General features: G+C 32.3%; 1 protein-coding gene across 1 annotated transcript; it reads left to right on the top strand.

Annotated features, from left to right (window-relative positions):
• The first annotated feature begins 16,206 nt into the window (after positions 1-16,206).
• On the top strand, positions 16,207-19,813 carry LOC139856844 (homoarginine-6-hydroxylase 2-ODD-C23.1). Its single transcript, XM_071845555.1, has 12 exons — positions 16,207-16,326; positions 16,521-16,636; positions 16,756-16,874; positions 16,953-17,016; positions 17,101-17,168; positions 17,894-17,952; positions 18,030-18,192; positions 18,616-18,635; positions 18,716-18,762; positions 18,891-18,971; positions 19,350-19,439; positions 19,528-19,813. The coding sequence occupies exons 1-12, from the start codon at positions 16,293-16,295 to the stop codon at positions 19,654-19,656; spliced, it is 990 nt and encodes a 329-aa protein (XP_071701656.1). The 5' UTR covers positions 16,207-16,292; the 3' UTR covers positions 19,657-19,813.
• Positions 19,814-21,128: the final 1,315 nt, after the last annotated feature.

Genomic DNA, 21,128 nt, shown 5'->3' on the forward strand with positions numbered 1-21,128 from the left:
ATGGAGAACATGCTAGTTAAAGTTGGTACTTTAGTATTTCCAGTAGATTTTGTTGTTCTAGACATGGAAGAAGATTCTCAAGTTCCTCTCATATTAGAAAGACCATTCTTAAACACAGCTAAAGCAATGATAGACGTGTTCGGTAAGAAATTGACCCTAAGTATAGAGGACGAGAGTGTTACCTTTTCAGTTAATAGAGTAATGCAACAACCGCAATCTGCAGATGATACATGTTATTATATTCAAACTATAGATTCACATGCAGAATTGTTAGAAGAATTTCCAGAATTACAAGGAACGGGAGAATGTTCTTTAGGAGAAGGTACTGAACCAATTAATGAAACTGATATGTTAGCTACACTAATAGCTAATGGATATGAACCAACAATAGAAGAAATTCAAATGCTAAAAGAAGAAGACAGATATCGATATAAATCATCGATAGAAGAACCTCCGACATTAGAGTTAAAGCCACTTCCAAATCATTTGGAATACGCTTATTTACATGGTGAATCTGAATTACCTGTAATAATATCGTCTTCTCTTACTGAAAATGAGAAATCACAACTCATTTCTGTGTTGAAAGCTCATAAACCAGCTATTGCATGGAAAATTCATGATATTAAAGGAATAAGTCCTTCGTATTGCACACATAAAATCCTTATAGAAGAAGGTCATAAAACGTATGTGCAACGCCAACGAAGACTAAATCCTAATATGAAAGATGTTGTTAAGAAAGAAATTATTAAACTGCTAGATGCAGGTTTAATTTATCCAATTTCTGATAGTCCATGGGTAAGCCCAGTTCAATGCGTGCCTAAGAAGGGTGGCATGACTGTCATTACAAATGAGAAAAATGAGCTTATTCCGACTAGGACTGTAACAGGATGGCGTGTATGTATTGATTATAGAAAATTAAATGACGCCACCAGAAAAGATCACTTTCCCTTACCTTTTATTGATCAAATGTTGGAAAGATTAGCCGGAAATAGTTACTATTGTTTTCTTGACGATTTTTCCGGATATTTTCAAATTCCAATAGCACCCGAAGACCAAGAGAAAACCACATTCACGTGCCCTTATGGTACTTTTGCTTACAAACGCATGCCATTTGGACTTTGCAACGCCCCTGCAACCTTTCAAAGGTGCATGATGGCGATTTTTCACGACATGATAGAAGAATGCATGGAAGTTTTCATGTATGACTTTTCAGTCTTCGGTGATACATTTGAATCATGTCTAGTTAATCTGGAACGAATGCTTATTAGATGCGAACAATCAAATCTAGTACTTAATTGGGAGAAATGCCATTTCATGGTTAAAGAAGGCATCGTTCTTGGACATAAAATTTCAAAGGAAGGAATTGAAGTGGATAGAGCTAAAGTAGATGTAATTTCTAAACTTCCACATCCCACCAATGTTAGAGGAGTTAGGAGTTTTCTAGGGCATGCCGGTTTTTACCGACGTTTTATTAAAGATTTTTCTAAAATTGTCACTCCTATGAATAAACTCCTAGAAAAGGATGCTCCATTCATCTTTTCAGATGAATGTATCAAATCTTTTAATATTCTTAAAGAGAAACTCACTAATGCGCCGATCATGATAACACCAAATTGGAATCTACCGTTTGAACTAATGTGCGATGCAAGTGATTTTGCAATGGGAGCCGTTTTAGGACAAATGATTGAAAAACGATTTCAACCTATATATTATGCAAGTAAGACATTACAAGGAGCACAAACAAATTATACAACTACTGAAGAAGAACTCCTTGCTATTGTCTTTGCTTTTGATAAATTTCATTCATATCTCGTTCTAGCAAAAACGGTGGTCTATACCGACCATTCTGCTCTTAGATACCTATTTTCGAAACAAGATGCCAAACCAAGATTAATCCGTTGGATCTTACTCTTACAAGAATTCGATATTAAAATCCGAGATAAAAGAGGAGCAGAAAATCTCGCCGCTGATCATCTTTCTCGTCTTGAAAATCCCGAATTAGAAGTTCTAAATGAATCGGCCATACAAGACAACTTTTCTGATGAATATCTATTGAAGATAGATTATAATTTAATTCTATGGTTTGCAGACTATGCAAACTACTTAGTATGTGGATTCCTTGAAAAAGGGTTTTCGTACCAAAAACGAAAGAAATTCTTTAGTGATATAAAACACTATTTATGGGAAGATCCACATCTGTTTAAAAGTTATCCAGATGGAATAATACGCCGATGTGTATTCGGAGATGAAGCTAGTAAAATCTTAAACCATTGTCACACAGGACCAACAGGAGGGCGTTATGGGCCTCAACTCACAGCAAGAAAAGTTTATGATGCTGGATTCTATTGGCCTACAATTTACAAAGACGCACACCTTCTTTGCAAATCCTGTGATGCTTGTCAAAGGGCTGGAAAAATAAGTCAACGTGATGAAATGCCACAAAATATCATTCAAGTATGTGAAGTATTTGACATTTGGGGTATTGACTTTATGGGTCCATTTCCAAAATCTCATAATAATCTCTATATTCTCGTAGCCATTGATTATGTATCTAAATGGGCGAAAGCACAAGCTCTCCCAACTAACGATGCACGAGTTGTAGTCAACTTTTTAAAACGTCTTTTTGCAAGGTTTGGAACACCGAAAGCTTTAATAAGTGATCGGGGTACTCATTTCTGTAATAATCAACTTGAGAAAGTTCTCAAAAGATATGGAGTAACTCATAAAATCTCCACTGCATATCATCCACAAACAAGTGGACAAGTTGAAAATACCAACCGAGCTTTAAAACGTATTCTAGAAAAAACCGTAGGATCAAATCCGAAGGAATGGTCCATTAAATTGGAGGATGCACTCTGGGCTTTTAGAACAACCTACAAAACTCCAATTGGAACCACACCTTTCAGACTCGTTTACGGAAAAGCATGTCATCTTCCAGTAGAAATTGAACACAAAGCATTTTGGGCTTTGAAGACATGTAATCTTGATTTACATGAAGCTGGACGTCTACGATTAGGTCAATTAAACGAATTAGAAGAATTAAGACATGAAGCATAAGAAAATTCGTTAATCTATAAAGAAAGAACGAAGAACTGGCATGATAAAAGAATCAGAAGTTCAAAAGAATTTAAAGAAGGAGATAGAGTTCTTCTTTTCAATTCACGATTCAAGCTATTTCCTGTAAAATTGAAATCAAGATGGTCTGGACCATTCATAGTCAAAAGAGTTTTCCCATGCGGAAAAGTAGAATTAATAAATTCAAATGGGATTGAATTTAAGGTTAATGGTCACAGAGTTAAACATTACATACATGGTCCGATGGAAGTTGACAATGAAGTTAATCATAATTTCACCACCCAAGAAAACCTTCAAAATGAAAACATAAATATGTTATCAACAACATATGAAAAATCAAAATTGGAATATAGGGAGGAGTCAAATTTGAGTGATGAAGAAGAATTCTTATACAAACCTCCCATTCCAAGAAACGAAGAAAAATGTGAACAAGAAGTTCAAATAGAAGTGAAAGAACCAAGAAAAGAACACCCGAAAAAGGTTTACAAACCAACTCGACTTACTAAAGCAGGAGACCCGGGTGAATTTATCATTTCTTGCTTGCTTAATGATGGTGCTGTATATAATGGACTCGCAGATTTAGGAGCAAGTGCAAATATTATCCCTCTTTCCTTATACAAAAGATTAGGCATGGGTAAATTAAAACCAACCAAAATAGGTGTTCAATCATTTGACCAAACCATTAAACACCCGATTGGAATAGCAAATAATTTACTTGTTAACGTGGGAAGTTTGACCTTTGTTGCAAACTTCATAGTGATTAATATGGAGGAAAACCTTGATATTCCTCTAATTCTAGGTCGCCCATTTTTAGCAACCACCGAGGCATTCATTGATGTAAGAGAAGGTAGAATGACACTTAGGGATGGTGATACATCGATCACCTTTGTGAACCGAAAGTTTAGATCTCCACCAACCAAAACTGTTAGACCAATAAAAATGCATAAGTGTGGGGAAGATGAAGAAACACTTAATGATGATCCAATCACAAAGAATGCCGTTGATGATACGAAATTAGATGAACCCATTTTTAACAGTTCAACGAAGAAACTTTATAAACGGATTCACGATGCTAAGATTAAAGGAAACTTTAAGTTATGTAACCGATTAGTATCCAATTTATCGCCAAAAGAAAAGGCGATGTTAGTTGAATTTGTGAACGTTACGGAGGAAATCAACAAATGGATTGAAGTAAAAGTCAAAGATATACAAGTTGTTGATGATTCAATTGAAAATAATGTTAACCACAATTTCAACTAAGTGTAGGGAGGTTTATGTATTTCTGTTAGAGTTAGATTTTCTGTTTTCGTGTAGTTCTCGAAAATGGAACACGAATGGTCTTTCCCTAGCAGAACCTAAAGAACTAGTCTTCTCCCTCCATTCTGAATTTTTATTTTTTTTAGGTTTTTACGAAATGAAGACTTCCTGTGAATTAAACTATGGTCTAATACTACACGCTTTGATCACTAAACGTAATAATGACACACTTCCGAGTGAAATAGTATCATTAATCAGAGTTAAATTGGACGGAGTAAGAAAAGAATCCAGATGCGAAGATAATAAGTTACAATTTGGTAAAGAAAAATCAAAATCCGCAGCGAAAAGAAGAGCACGACACCTTGAAAAATGTCACAAATGCGGAAAATGGTCACACGAAGGTAAATGTTCAAATAATCAAACCTATTCAAATACCGAATTTGTTACTTTATGCAGAGATGGACCGTTCATATGTTTAGAAGAAAAAACATTAAATGCTCGAGGTTACGCCTATGTAGCCATGGAAAACCAATTAGTCCGACTATCTTATGAGTGGGCTAGAGCATATCACTAAGAAATCTATTTCACAGGTAAGTCTGTACAGTTTTTTATTTTTAACCTTTTGATAATAAACGCTAATTTGTTCGCTATAAAGTATTAAATTGGTATTCGATGAAATTAGGTCTTGCGACCGAAATTATTGATATCATACAAAAATTTATTACATCACTGCGAAATTTAACGTTTATTCTTAAGGTATAAATATCTTTAATCAATCAACCCAAAATATTTCAAAAATTCGTCATGAGTTAAATTAGGTCATGAAACCGAAATTACTTTACCGAAAAGAGGGGCGCATATTTTTGATAATATTTGATTGATTAAAGTGGGATAAAAGCCAAAAAGATTTTTAATTTTATTTTTACCATATTTTTAAAATTAATATTAAATTAATATTGTGCAATTTTTTTAAATTAATATATTTAAAATTGTAAATGTTTGAAAAATTAATATTTTTAATATAAGTTTGTATGTATAAAAACAAAAATATAATTTAAGTTTGGTGTGAATTTTTAATTTTATGCATTTTAAATTTAAGTTTGGTGTGAATTTAAAAACAAAAATTTACTTTATTTCGCTAAGTTAAAATATGATTTTTAAAATTCGTCGTGAGTTGAAGACTAGGTCTTTGAACCGAAATTGCTTTACCCGAGGGAGGGACGAGAACTTTTATTATCATTATTTTTAATCTTATTGAATTAAAGTATGCCAAAAACATTAAAAAACTCAAAAATCATTACTTTTAAAACCGCGCTTTAAATAGACAAATTTTAAAATTTTGTTGAGGGACGGACTAGGACATCGATCCGAAACGACCTCGTCCTAAAAAACCAAGGAAAACAAAATTTTAAATTTATTTTATATTTGTTTTATAAGTTATGTTTATATATATAAAAAAAACCGCGACTCGCGGAGTTTGAAGAGGAAATATACCGCGACTCGCGGAGGGTCTAAAATCCAGAAAAAAATATAAGGGATCGAACAGATCAGTACCAACACACAACCCAACTCAAATACTGCGAAAAAACCCGAAAAAACACTCCCAAAATCGAAATTTTTCACCAAAAATCATCACATTTTTTACTAAAATCATGTTGAGAAGGATGCTATCAAGGAATTACTCAAGGAAAACGGTAAATTTCTACACCAAAACACCATTTAATCCGAAAATTTAGTGTTCTTGAGCAATTTTATACCCAATTCGATTTTGATGCTTTTTAGTGTAATTATGCTTAAATTGCTTATGTATTATGCTTGTATAACCTAGATTGATGCTATTTAACATGATTAGAAGCCTTAAACTTCAAATTTTGAGTAATCTAGGGTTTGTGTTCTTGAGCAAATTTGGGGCTTTTTGATATAAACAGGTTATGGCCGATTTTTGTCATGAATTATTGCTAAATTAAGTAGTGTAACATGTTTAGGTAGTTAAATGATCCAAACTTTGAGCCTAAACATGATTTTGAGAATTAAAGTGGACTTTTTCAAGTCTAAAATTCATGAACTTGATTTTTGAGAGATAATGCCATTTGAAACTTGTTTAATTGCTAATAATGATTATTTTGATATGTTATTTAAGTTGAATGCTTATGAACTTGGCGAACATTTTCGTATATGCTTATTTGAAAAAGTGTAGATTTGATAAAAATATGAAAATGAGCATAAGTTTGATATAAATTAAACATGTCATTGTAATTATTTTGATTAATGATTTTGCTGACACTAATGTATATTTGGATGCACAAAAATTGTGTTTGATGTGTTTTGTAGACTGAAAGGGGTGAATATTCATCCCAAGCTCGCATTGCTCCTCCTGAGAATGCGGAACAACAAGATGTTGATAACCATTACAAACAAGATATACCTCATCCAGTTATGACATTTTCAGATATGCACGTGAAAAATTTGCACCCGAACTTGAGATTAGACAGACGATGGATAGATTATCCAAAATACCAAAGGGGCTTGCACACTCTTCATTCTAAAGCTGTTCAAGTACCTAGGGTAATAGAATGGGAACCGTTAGAAGCTGTAGAATTGGCCGAGCCAATTAGAGAATTACTTACACAGAGGTATGGTAATTCTACTTTTAACGATTGGGTACGATTATTCAACATGTGTAGACCTGTATATAAAGTATGGTGTGAAGAATTATTGTGTAGTATAGAAATAAATGATCGGGTAGCTAGTTTAACCGATCGAAGTTTTATTAGATTTTTGTTAGGAGGTTCGATGCGCCACATGTCTCTACTAGACATGGCTCAGGCCTTACGTATATATATGCTTAAATTGCTTATGTATTATGCTTGTATAACCTAGATTGATGCTATTTAACATGATTAGAAGCCTTAAACTTCAAATTTTGAGTAATCTAGGGTTTGTGTTCTTGAGCAAATTTGGGGCTTTTTGATATAAACAGGTTATGGCCGATTTTTGTCATGAATTATTGCTAAATTAAGTAGTGTAACATGTTTAGGTAGTTAAATGATCCAAACTTTGAGCCTAAACATGATTTTGAGAATTAAAGTGGACTTTTTCAAGTCTAAAATTCATGAACTTGATTTTTGAGAGATAATGCCATTTGAAACTTGTTTAATTGCTAATAATGATTATTTTGATATGTTATTTAAGTTGAATGCTTATGAACTTGGCGAACATTTTCGTATATGCTTATTTGAAAAAGTGTAGATTTGATAAAAATATGAAAATGAGCATAAGTTTGATATAAATTAAACATGTCATTGTAATTATTTTGATTAATGATTTTGCTGACACTAATGTATATTTGGATGCACAAAAATTGTGTTTGATGTATTTTGTAGACTGAAAGGGGTGAATATTCATCCCAAGCTCGCATTGCTCCTCCTGAGAATGCGGAACAACAAGATGTTGATAACCATTACAAACAAGATATACCTCATCCAGTTATGACTTTTTCAGATATGCACGTGAAAAATTTGCACCCGAACTTGAGATTAGACAGAGGATGGATAGATTATCCAAAATACCAAAGGGGCTTGCACACTCTTCATTCTAAAGCTGTTCAAGTACCTAGGGTAATAGAATGGGAACCGTTAGAAGCTGTAGAATTGGCCGAGCCAATTAGAGAATTACTTACACAGAGGTATGGTAATTCTACTTTTAACGATTGGGTACGATTATTCAACATGTGTAGACCTGTATATAAAGTATGGTGTGAAGAATTATTGTGTAGTATAGAAATAAATGATCGGGTAGCTAGTTTAACCGATCGAAGTTTTATTAGATTTTTGTTAGGAGGTTCGATGCGCCACATGTCTCTACTAGACATGTCTCAGGCCTTACGTATATATACGCCTGAGGAGCTAGCATCTGCCGATTGTCGAGGGTTGATATTAAATGGTAGGAAGATTGATGAAAATTTTGATACGCATGGTGTATGGAGTCAAATGACTAGCCATCACCGATTTAAAGGGAGAAATTACTCTTATTTGGATATAGATAGAGCGGAGTTAAGAGTAATTCATAGGTTTCTAGCGAACTCGATTACACAGCGAGGTAAAAATAAGGAAAAGGTAAATGAACAGGATTTGTTTTACCACATGTGTATTCGAGACCCACAAAGCGCTGTAAGTATACCTTATTGTGTGGGTTATTATTTATCAGCTATGGTTAGGGGGATGAGACCGCACAGTATAATAGGAGGTGGTATATTTATTACATTAATTGCTGAGTATCTCAATGTGGATATAAGTCGGGGGGATTATTAATCGAAGAACCAGAACCCCACGATACAATTGGTTTAAATGTATATCATGGTGCTAAGGTTTTGAAGAGGCGAAATAACGCTGCAGTAAGATATAATGGAAGACATCCACAGGTTGAGAGAAATCAACAGCCAGGTAATGTGGGAGGGGGAAATGAAATGACAGAAATGCAAAGGTTTATAGCTTCACAAGAGTATGAAAATGCTAGACATCGAGCATTTGAAGATTGGCAAGTTCATCAAAACCAAATCATAGCTCATTGCCAACATATAAGTAGAAACTATATTCCTACTCCAACGCCCGTATTTCCTCCCTGGTCTATAGAGATGCAACCACCGTATCCTACTTATAACCCAGCTGAAGCATTTTATAACACATACGGTTATGCATGGAACCCCTACTGGTATCAATAACAACCCTAGTTTATTTAGTTTTATTTATTTTATTTTTGTAATGTTACTACACTATACACTTATGTTGATATTGTAATAGTTTTTATAATTTTCTAACTTTTATTAGATTTTAATAATTTTTGAATGTGGGGTAATATACCAAACTTCAAAAATATGTATATATGTTTGCAGTTTATCTTATGTACACAACAGGGTAAAACAACGCATTTTCAAAGACTGACATTAAGTTCAGCAAAATCAACTAATTTTGACGACAAGATGCAAAATATATGTGATGTAACAACAAACGGAATGAACAAATGATGTGCACCATTTATCATTTAGCAAACAAACAACAATATGTTTGGAAACTTTGGTAAAATTTAATCATTTTTCTACGCTAATCACCCTCAATAATTTAAATTGTTACTGATTTCTTGCAAATGAGGGCATTGCAAGATCTTAAGTGTGGGAAGGGGTTAAATTCTTTCGGGTTTTAAAATTTTTACTTTATACACTTGGTTACCATTAGAAATACTATTAAAGCAGTAGTTGTATTAGAATCTAGTGCTCTCTGATAATAAAGAACAGCCCTAGTCTTATATACTGACTACCCAATTCTAGTAAAAAAAATTTCAAAATTTTCAATTAAATGAACTCAAAATCATGTTTATACATATTTATGAACGATAAAACTAGGTGTTAACACCGAAATTATTGTTACCTCGGAAAGAACATAAATTGAGAAACAAACCAAAATGTTAGAATTCATTTAAAATGGAATAAAGGAGAACAAAAAGAAAAAATAAAAGTCAAGTGTGGGAAAATTCACCAAGTAATTTTAAACATATGTCACATATTTCTGTAACAAATAATTGAAGATACTTTTGTTTTGGACTAATCTAATCAGTTTTACCCGATTTACTGTAAGAAAGATGGATCTACACGATGAATCAATTCCATCATTAAAAGGAAGTAAAGTCTTCCGAAAAAGAAATGCGCTTCTTGATTTAGGTCATGAAGTTGTCGTCCAGACCAGCAGTAGGTTGACGAAAAATCTAGAAAAGTCATCTCTAAAATCAGCAGAAAATCCACGGACCTCAGCATCAAACAGGGTCGCCAAGTGGTCAGACTTATCCTAACCATGAGAGGATCTGTCTTGTAAAATGGGGAGGACGCCGTGCAAATTAGCTGGATAAGACTAATGAATCAGATCCCCAGAAGGGATAATCTCCTAAAATATCAAAAAATCAGCTTTTAAGACTGATATTACTCAATCCTAGAGATTGACTTTAAAGATTGAGAATTACAAACTCATGGAATTCAATGATATCTAAACTCGAGCTTGAACGAGAAAATATTTTGATCAAAATTACAAACCGATTTGTTTTCTGAAAACCCATTTTCAATGCGTTCATTACCATTGAACGTAAAATCCTAGGAATTCACCTGGAATTCATTAGGTCACCTGAACCAAATCGGGTGTCAACCGTAAGAACGGTGGTTGCATAGCATGGTCGAAGACAGGACCTTGTGCCAGACCGGAAAATTATAAGGGTGAGCTTTACTATTGCTCCTACAAAGGATAGTAATTGCGTCCGACACGTTATGGACCATAATTAAAAGTATGTCAGGGGACATTGCCTTAACAGTTGCTTGTTCAACGCTTTCCTTTACAACCGGACGGTAGTTTACCGAAAGGTAATATACGGGGCAAGTATACTGGACGTGTTGCTTTCCTAATACAAGGTTAGCAAGTGGGTGACACAAAACCACAAGTTTTGAGCTAAAATTTTCAAATCTGAAACCCACCAAACCCAAAAAAATATTTTGCAAACACCGGTGAAGGGTTATTCCAGAAAACTTAGCTAGGGTAAAAGCTAGAATGAATTTTCAAAAGATCAAATGTTTTCATAAAGATCCAATTTCCTTAATGGATCTAAATTTTTATAGTCATGTGAGACTGTAAACCACATCGTTACTATCATTGTTTATACCGCCGTATAGAAATCACTGATGTACAAAGTGTGAAGAATAAAGAAGTGATTCTAGTATTTCAAGACTATATTTCTTGAGGACAAGCAACGCTCAAATGTGGGAATATTTGATAATGCTAAAAACGAACATATATTTCATAGCATTATTCCTCAAGAAAGACAAGCTTTTAGTTGCAATTGTTCTATTTACAAGTGATATTCGTTTAAATAATAAAAGGTGAAGACAAAAGACAGATTCGACGAATTGAAGACGCAAACGATCAAAAAGCTCAAAAGTACAAAATACAATCAAAAGAGATTCCAATTATTGATAAGAAACGTCTCAGAAATTACAAGAGTACAAGATTCAAAACGCAAAGTACAAGATATTAAATTGTACACAAGGACATTCAAAAATCCGGAACCGGGACCAGAGTCAACTCTCAACGCTCGACGCAACGGACTAAAAATTACAAGTCAACTATGCACATAAATATAATATAATATTTAAATAATTCTTATAATTATTTATATATTATATAATATATTATAAACCGTCGGAAAATTAAAAGACAAAATGGTGTGAGCTGGTTTTACGAACTCCGCGACTTGCGGAGTTCGAAGAGGAAAAAGGCCGCGAGTCGCGGAGCCCCAAATTATGAAACTGCCTATAAAGCTCGCGCATTCTGATCGTAAAAATATCAAAAAAAAAAAATCAATCTCTCTCTATATATGTATACGTAAATATTTATATTTTAATTTTAATTTTAATTTTAATTTTAAATCCTAATAATAAGGGTATGTTAGCGAATGTTGTAAGGGTGTAAGTCGAAATTCTGTCCGTGTAACGCTACGCTATTTTTAATCATTGTAAGTTATGTTTATATTATTTTCATTAATGTCTCGTAGCTAAGTTATTATTATGCTTATTTAATACCGAAGTAATCATGATGTTGGGCTAAAAATATTAAAATTGGGTAATTGGGCTTTGTACCATAATTGGGGTTTGGATAAAAGAACGACACTTGTGGAAATTAGACTATGGGCTATTAATGGATTTTATATTAACTAAACAATACCTTGTTAATTTAATATACAAACTTATAATTTGACGTATTTATATATAACTACATACGCTTGACTGGGTACGGTGGGCGGGATATCTATAAATACCAATAATTATTCATTTTACCGGACACGGAACTGGATTAATAGTTAATAGACTTGTTGAAACAGGGGTGAATTACATTCAAGGGTAATTGGTGTAATTGTTAACAAAGTAGTGAAACCTTGGTTTACACGTAGTCGATAACCTGGTGTATTCATTAAACAAAGTATTAAAACCTTGTTACAATTCGAATCCCCAATTAGTTAGAATATTTGACTTCGGGAATAAGAATAATTTGACGAAGGCTTTCGCTCTTTATATTTATGACTGATGGACTATTATGGACAAATCCGTATGGACATATTAAATAATCCAGGACAAAGAACAGTTAACCCATGGGAATAAACTAAAATCAACACGTCAAACATCATGATTACGGAAGTTTAAATAAGCATAATTCTTTTATTTCATATTTAATTTCCTTTATTTTATATTTAATTACACTTCTAATTATCGCACTTTTATTTATTGTTATTGTATTTAATTGCACTTTTAATTATCGTACTTTTTAATTATCGCAATTTTATTTTATCGCACTTTTATTTATCATAATTTCAGTATCGTTATTTACTTTACGCTTTAAATTTAGTCTTTTATTTATTTTTAATATTTTACATTAGGTTTTAACTGCGACTAAAGTTTTAAAAATCGACAAACCGGTCATTAAACGGTAAAAACCCCCTTTTATAATAATAATATTACTAATATATATTTGTATTTTTATAAATTTAAACTAATATAGCGTTAAGCTTTGTTTAAAGATTCCCTGTGGACGAACCGGACTTACTAAAAACTACACTACTGTACGATTAGGTACACTGCCTATAAGTGTTGTAGCAAGGTTTAAGTATATCCATTCTATAAATAAATAAATATCTTGTGTAAAATTGTATCATATTTAATAGTATTTTCTTATAAAATTTAATAGTATTTTATACCCCTTAGCTTTAAACATCAAATATCGTTTTCATTATTTTACTATTATTATTATTATTAAAAGTATTATTATTATTATTAAAACTATCATTTTTACTAAAATTATTATTTTTAATAAAAATATCATTGTTAATATGAAACATCATTATTATTATCATTTTAGTACTATTATTAATAAAAATTATCATTTTATCATTTTTAGAAAATATAATTATTGTTATTTTTATTAGTAGAATAATAATAATTATTACAAAATAATAAAACTTTTACTTATTATTATTATTATTATCAATATTATTTTATTAAATAAATATGTGATACAAAGATATTTTACTACGTATAATATAATTACATTAATAATACCTATCATATTATTTTTATGATATTAAATGAACTTTATAAATTTTATTACTTAAGATATATAAAAGTATATTTTTATTATATAAATTTTAATATAAAATTTTATTTATTAATAAAAGAACTATATTATTTACTTTAATAAAATCTGTTAAAAATATTTAAATATATAAAACGACTATATTTAAACTATATAATAATCATGTATAAATTTTGGAAGACATTTTGGTCAATATGACTTTTGTTGACTTTTGCATATTTAGTCTCGAGCATTATGATTGTGATACACTACGACTTGACCTAAATTGTTAGACAGATATTGATCAAACATATAAATATATATAATTAATATAGGTTCGTGAATCCAAGGCAAAGCCTTGCACTTGTTCAATGACGTCATATGTATTTTTATTACAAAATACAGTATTGTGAGTTTCATTACTCCCTTTTTAAATGCTTTTACAATATATTTTTGGGACTGAGAATACATGCGCAACTTTTATAAATGTTTGACGAAATAGACACAAGTACTTAAAAACATTCTACGAATGAGTAATGAGTACACCGGATATCACCCCTTTTAGTCTGGTAATCTGAGAATTTGGGAACCGAGCCCCAAATTGACGTGAATCCTAAAGATAGATCTATGGGTACTAACAAGCCCCAGTCAGAGAATTTGAACTGCTTTAGTACTTCGAAATAGGTATACAACCGCCAGCTTTAAAAGATATGATCTGTTTGTGAGGTGTACGCAACCATCATATTTAAAAGAGTGGCCTGATTGTATGCTTTTTGCATGACCGTGCGAAATGCCGGTATGCGGGGGATATTCTAGATGCATTTTGTTAAGGTCGATTACCAGGTGTTTGTAGTTCGTATGAATGACTTTCATCTCTAAGCCGTGCGAAATGCCTGATACGAGATTATGTTTATGAAAGATGGAATTAAAATCTTGTGGTCTATTAAAATTATGGAATTGATGGAATATGATAAACTAATAAACTCACCAACCTTTTGGTTGACACTTTAAAGCATGTTTATTCTCATGTAATAAAGAAATCTTCCGCTGTGCATTAGCTCATTTTAAGGATATTACTTGGAGTCATTCATGGCATATTTCGAAAGACGTTGCATTCGAGTCATTGAGTTCATCAAGATTATTATTAAGTCAATTATAGTTGGATGTATTATGAAATGGTATGCATGCCGTCAACTTTAGATGTAAAGAAAGTTTGTCTTTTAAAAACGAATGCAATGTTTGTAAAATGTATCATATAGAGGTCAAATACCTCGCGATGTAATCAACTATTGTGAATCGTTTATAATGTATATGAACGAGTCCTTTCAAAGGAGCACCTGACCCCAGTGAATTTGAAGCTCTCAGTGTGAATTTTTCGAGTTTGTCCAGAAATTTGAAATTTTCAGGCTTAAAATTTGATTTTCCACACAAAAGCCTCAATATTTTGTCCAAAATCCTTCAGATTTTGGCACAAACTCAAAATCCCATGACCCAAAATATTGTATCTTTATTGAAGATGGAAGAAAAAAATTTACATTTAGTGTGAACGCTATTATTTTATTTTTTTGCATCCGGTAAAAAAATTTCTAGTTCCGCCACTTATGGATGTCATTCTCGGTCAAGGACGAATCGAAGTATAGACCCGTAGAGTTACGGGACACCACTAGTTTGAAAATTTTTGGTAGTAAATACTCTGTAAATTGTAAAGGACACCACTAAATTTATATGTATGACCCAATATTTTTTTCAAAGTTTTTCTCTTTAATCGTATATGGGACACCACTAAGTTATGCTACTCGGATCTCAAATATTTTTCACGATTATAATTTTTTTAAGGTAAAGTATCACTGAAGTAACATAATAATATAATTGGTAAAAAAAGAAATTTCAGAATCACATTGAGTTAATAATCCTGGAATCGCCACTGTTCTCGGTTGGTTTCTCAAGTACACATTTCTACAATAATTAATTGCATATCTTGAAATAATTTGTAAAGATTAACATGACATCTATATAGTCATATAAAGCTCTAAAATGATGATATCATCATTAAGCTGATTACCCTTTAATTTTCATAATAATGATGTCATAATTTTATATTAATTTAATTTAAAAAATAATACGAAATCTTTTATAAAAGGAAATACTAATCTCTCCTAAATTGTAAAATCTTTCACAGAACACCCAAAATTTAAAACATATTGTACAACTTTTATATAATAATTGTATTTTAATTTTCTAAAAAAATTTAAAAGGCATTTATTGAGCGTACTTTATTATTATTATTATTATTGTTATTATTATTATTATTATTATTATTATTATTATTATTATTATTATTATTAATATTCAAATATGAATTATTTTTACGAAATTAATTACGTTACATATGTATGCGTAAATACATGTCTCTATATATTTGTAAAAAACAACGACAAGTCTCTTAGTCAAACGGGTCATTAAAATAAATGACTTTAGCATTTACATTCACTTAATACCTAAAATATGTCATTAAAACTGTTTTCATTTGTAAAATTCGTATATTGCACGTACTCGTCAAAAACAAGGAGAGTATAATCAGTATATAAAGAATCAGCCCAATGGATTCCACCAAGGCCCATTAAAAAAATAAAAACAAATAAAACTCGTTAAATTATCTGGATCATCATGTGTCATCACGTATGTACTATCTACTATCTATCAATCATTGATTCCATAAATAAATTCAGAACAAATAAGACACGCAGAGTTAGTGAGCGAGTGAGTGCGTGTCCGGCGTAATCGTAAACTCCGGCCGGCGAAACCATGTCTACCGATTTCCAATCCATTCCCATCATCGGTAAAATTATTTAATATAAACTGATTACGTTTTGAATTTTACAAATATATATTGATTGTGTAGATTTATTTAAATATGAAAATTAATAATAAAATTGCTCGATTTAGAAAAAATTAAATTTATAGGAGTAGTATATTTGTATATATATTACATATTTGTATTATCAAAATTAAAAGTTTGTGCTAATTTATTAGATATAAGTGCTTTGGTAGCCAAGTGTGATGATCCAGATGTTAATGAGGACAAAGATGTTGCACATGTTGTTAAACAGTTAGATCAAGCTTGTAGAGAAGCTGGATTCTTTTATGTGGTAAGTAGTTACACACTTAAACCTTCTATATTAATCAATAATTACAATTATCATTATTATTATTGATTTTTTAGTAATTATCATTTTAGTTGTTGATAAATGTATTATCATATGAATAGAAAGGTCATGGTATACCTGATTCGCTTATTAAAGAGGTTAGAGATATAACACATAAGTTTTTCGATCTTCCTTACGAAGAGAAAATCAAGATTAAACTCTCTGATGCTACTGGATACAGGTTTTTATCTAGTTATATTAACATAAATGAAATTTATAAGATAAATAATTCCTGATCATTTGAGATTTTGAAATGCAGGGGATATCAGAGAGTTGGTGAGAATATAACTAAAGGCATACCTGATAGACATGAAGCTATTGATGTAAGCTTTGCAATTTGTTTGTACTTTATACTTAATAGATAAAGGATTTAACTAAATTTTGACTTTCATGCTTTTTCTTGATAGTGTTATCGTGAACTGAAAAAAGGGGAGTATGAAGATATGGCCGACCCATTAGTTGGGAGTAACATGTGGTATGTGATTCCTTGAACTCTCTCGTTTTCATATCATTATCGGGTGCCAAGATAAGATAACTTTGGATTGTTATCGACTTATTGTTTCTTTGTAGATTGTTTATATACCTGGCAAACCAAACCCAAAGTGCTCAATTGGGTCTAATGGGTCTTGCATATGGGTCAAACGGGTCGAGTTGTAAAGTTTTCAGTTTTTGAGATTCGCATCCCTAAAAATTTTGTTGAATGAGTTTTTTTAAAACATATTGGGTCAGACAAAAAATAAGAAATGGGTCGATCGGGTTCAAATCCACCAAGTCCAACAAATAGAGACGGGTCCAACGGCTCTAGTATATAGGTCCAATGGGTCTAGTATATGGGTCCAACGGGTCGAGTTGTAAAATTTGAATTTTAGTTACACGATGTGAATTTTCAAAATAAAATAAAAAATAATAAAACAATAAAACTAAAAAATGATAAAAAAAATATTTAAAACTAAAATTTTATTGAACAAAATGGTTCTCGACCCGACCCAACCCGTTTGGGTCTCGACCCACTCAGACCCAACCCAACCCGTTTGACCCATTTAAATTCTGACCCGTTTCGACCAAACCCATTTGGGTCTCGACCCAACCCGACCATTTTGCCAAAAAATAATTGTTTATAAGACTATTTTGGGGCATATTTTTTACACGTGGAATAATTCAAAGTAATATAGCCATATGACACATTTTGTCTTCCTACAGGCCAACAGAGCCTTCAAATTTTAAAAAACTGATGGAGGAGTATCTTGCCCTTTGCACAGGTATGCTATTAGAATGTAATCCCAAAACATTTTATCATTTTGTGTCACGCATTTTGTTTATTAATGGTAATTTGCAGATCTATCAAGAAAAATAATGCGAGGGATTGTGTTGGCACTTGGTGGCTCAGTTGATGAATTTGAAGGCAAAATAGCTGGAGACCCGTTTTGGGTGTTGCGTATTATAGGTTACCCTGGTGCCTTATCAGTTGATGAGAAGTTGTTAAAAAATGATATTGGATGGTAATTTCGTATACAGTAAACATAAATTTTCGTATACAATATACATGTGTTAGTTTAGATTATTTTTCATCGTTAACAAGTCAAATTGATACAATATTTTTCGCTATCAAGTGAACATGTTAAATGGGACATGATTTCCCTATGTTTTTGTTTCTTGCGTACAACTTTCTGAATCACTGAAAATTTTACTGTAAATATCGATTTCCAATCCTATTTAAGACACAGATTATTTATGACAAAACATGTCCCAACACCGTTTCGGGTCAACCCAAACCGAACTTTCAAAACCATACATAAAAATTGCCATTTGACCTGTTAGTCTGTTACCCAACCTGTCCACTTGCAATCTATGGTTCTCACTTATGTTTTTTTTTTTTTTTCATTTTCTTATTATGTTGTCATCTCTTCTCCAAATAAATCTAGTGGGGCTCACACGGATTATGGTAAGTTTATCAAATTCAGGTAGAAAGTGTCTATAATCTACCTGATTACGATACTAATCTCGCTGACTTGGATATTTCAGGTCTATTAACGTTGGTTAATCAAGATGATGACAAAACTGCCCTTCAGGTATCTTTTTGCAGTTTTTTTTACTTATATTTGGTCATATATTGGATATTGATGGTCAAGATTGTAATTTGATTGTTCTATTATGGTTTAATATGCTAATATGCAATTACTTAACTGGATTTGCGAAGGTGAGAAACCTTTCGGGAGAATGGATATCAGCAGCTCCCATTCCTGGAACTTTTGTCTGCAATATCGGCGATATGTTAAAGGTATATACAACAGCAAAGGTGGCTATAAAGACCCATTTACATATCTTATAATGAATTAGGGTTGTGTTCTATCTCGAATAATCTCAATATGATAACTTTTTAAGTAAAAGGGCAATGCGTAAATGGGTCAGAAAGACTTAAGTCTCCTGAAATCAATCTGATAGTACTTGTAATAATGATTAAAGGATTTAACTTTATTTTAATGATTTTTCTTTCTTTCTAACAGTGGACAAAAAGTGTACGGGTCAACTCATCCAGCCCTTTTTGAACTGTACTACCTAATGACCCATTGCAACCCATCCATCTTCCCACCTCTGTACAGCAGCTTAATTCACCAAACTTGGTTATATACTATCCACTAACTATAATTAATTGCAGATTCTAACAAATGGTCTTTATGAATCAACATTGCATCGGGTAATTAACAACTCCCCTAGATACAGAGTATGTGTGGCTTACTTTTACGAGGTCAGTCTTTCTTTTTCTCTACACACATATATTCACATAACATTCTTATCTTAAAAGATCGAGTTGATCATATTTATACTATAAACAGACAAACTTCAATGCTGCTATTAGTCCGTTGGATATGTGTGTAAAGAAGAGTGGTGGAAACAAGAAGTTTGAAACGGCTGTTTATGGGGAGCATCTAGTTGGTAAAGTTCTAACTAATTTCACATATTGATCACTGGTAAAGATCCATCTCAAGTTGAGGGCTGATAAAATGCTGCCAAAAGAACATATTGATACTATCAGATTGTTTTAAATGCTTTCGCTTCTTGTGTATTTGTTGTAAATATGTGACTAAATTAGTAATAAAACGTTATTATTTTGTTTTTAAAGTGCTATGGGATCAACACAACGTATGATTGTTATTTTTATCATATGTGTAAAACTTTTTTGTCAAAGAGAGGGATGGGGAAACTTGCAGATGACTTAGGTTGGTGATAGAAGGTAAGGGCAAGAGACGATGCTAATAGACACAAATCTATTTGAATAATTTTTAGACCGTAAACAGTTAAACAGATTTACAACTTCACAAATGAATTCGTTTATTAAATGAAGCGAACAAATTATGATGTTGATTAACGGAAGTTTTTATTAGGAGAATGTTAAACGTAGCCCTTAAGACTACGTTTAAGCATATCATATTAAAAAATTTTAAACTTCGTTGAATTAATTGCAAATCATAAATATTCATTTTTTATTATGGATTTTCCTTATATTATTTTTTGTATTAGTGTTATTCATGACAACAGTTAGTTATAAATACTAAATAAATTTAACTATAGAATGCTTAAACGTGTCCTTTAGGACTACGTTTATCATTTTCCATAATGAAGCGATATAACTCCCTAACCGGGCTCCATGCCACAAAACTCGCATTCATAATTTTATAATGAAGATCATGCCACAAAACGCTCATTCATAATTTTATTATGAAGATCACCACAAAACTCTCATTCGGTTGGAGTGGGTTCACCTACTTTCGATGTAGGTAATATCGCAAGTTTTGTGCTTGTTCGGCCGTTGTTGGGCTTGGTTTCTTTGTAACAAAAATAAACGGGTAACCATCTCTAGTGGTTACCGCTCTTCTGGGTGTTCGTGAGGTCTCGAGTTCGAGTCTCACATAGGGATTTCATTATGAAATTTGCTTTGCAGTTGGTTATGGAGTCCTCTGGAGGCATCGCTGTCTGAGCTCGTCCTATGTGAGTTGTTCAAGGGTTGCTTCCAGAGGCATGGTTGTCTGAGCCTCTCTTATGGCAGTTGTTTAGGGGTGCTTTCCAATGGTGACTACACACAGAGCCTTGTCATATTACAGTTATTTGGCGGAACATCATTGACACGTGGAACGAGTATGATCGGGTTGTTGGAACTCCTTTGGTTATCCGCCGTCAGTGATTCCAATCTCGTTGTTAAAAAGAAAAATAAGTGGGTTCCTATTGTCAAGGTTTCTTCGTTAATAAGTGGTGCTAATCGAACCTTCCAAAGGAAAAGATGAACATGGTTACATCGTATAGTTTGCGGGATAATCATAATGATATGGATTTTGGTGAAGCGGTTAAGAACTTGTTTAGAGAGGAGACTGGAGTTGACCTTGTAGGCGAAGATGGTAATATAGATTCGGTTTCGACTAGCAACTACTTTTTTCAAGGA

The sequence above is a fragment of the Rutidosis leptorrhynchoides genome, chromosome 7 (genome assembly GCF_046630445.1).
Source record: "Rutidosis leptorrhynchoides isolate AG116_Rl617_1_P2 chromosome 7, CSIRO_AGI_Rlap_v1, whole genome shotgun sequence".
Classification (NCBI taxonomy): Eukaryota; Viridiplantae; Streptophyta; class Magnoliopsida; order Asterales; family Asteraceae; genus Rutidosis; species Rutidosis leptorrhynchoides.

Bases quoted from the DNA above. Each gene is read 5' to 3' on its own strand.
- LOC139856844 (XM_071845555.1), top strand. From the start codon at position 16,293: ATGTCTACCGATTTCCAATCCATTCCCATCATCG. The intron at 16,327-16,520 runs GTAAAATTATTT...CTAATTTATTAG, and splicing joins CCAATCCATTCCCATCATCG to ATATAAGTGCTTTGGTAGCC. The intron at 16,637-16,755 runs GTAAGTAGTTAC...TCATATGAATAG, and splicing joins AAGCTGGATTCTTTTATGTG to AAAGGTCATGGTATACCTGA.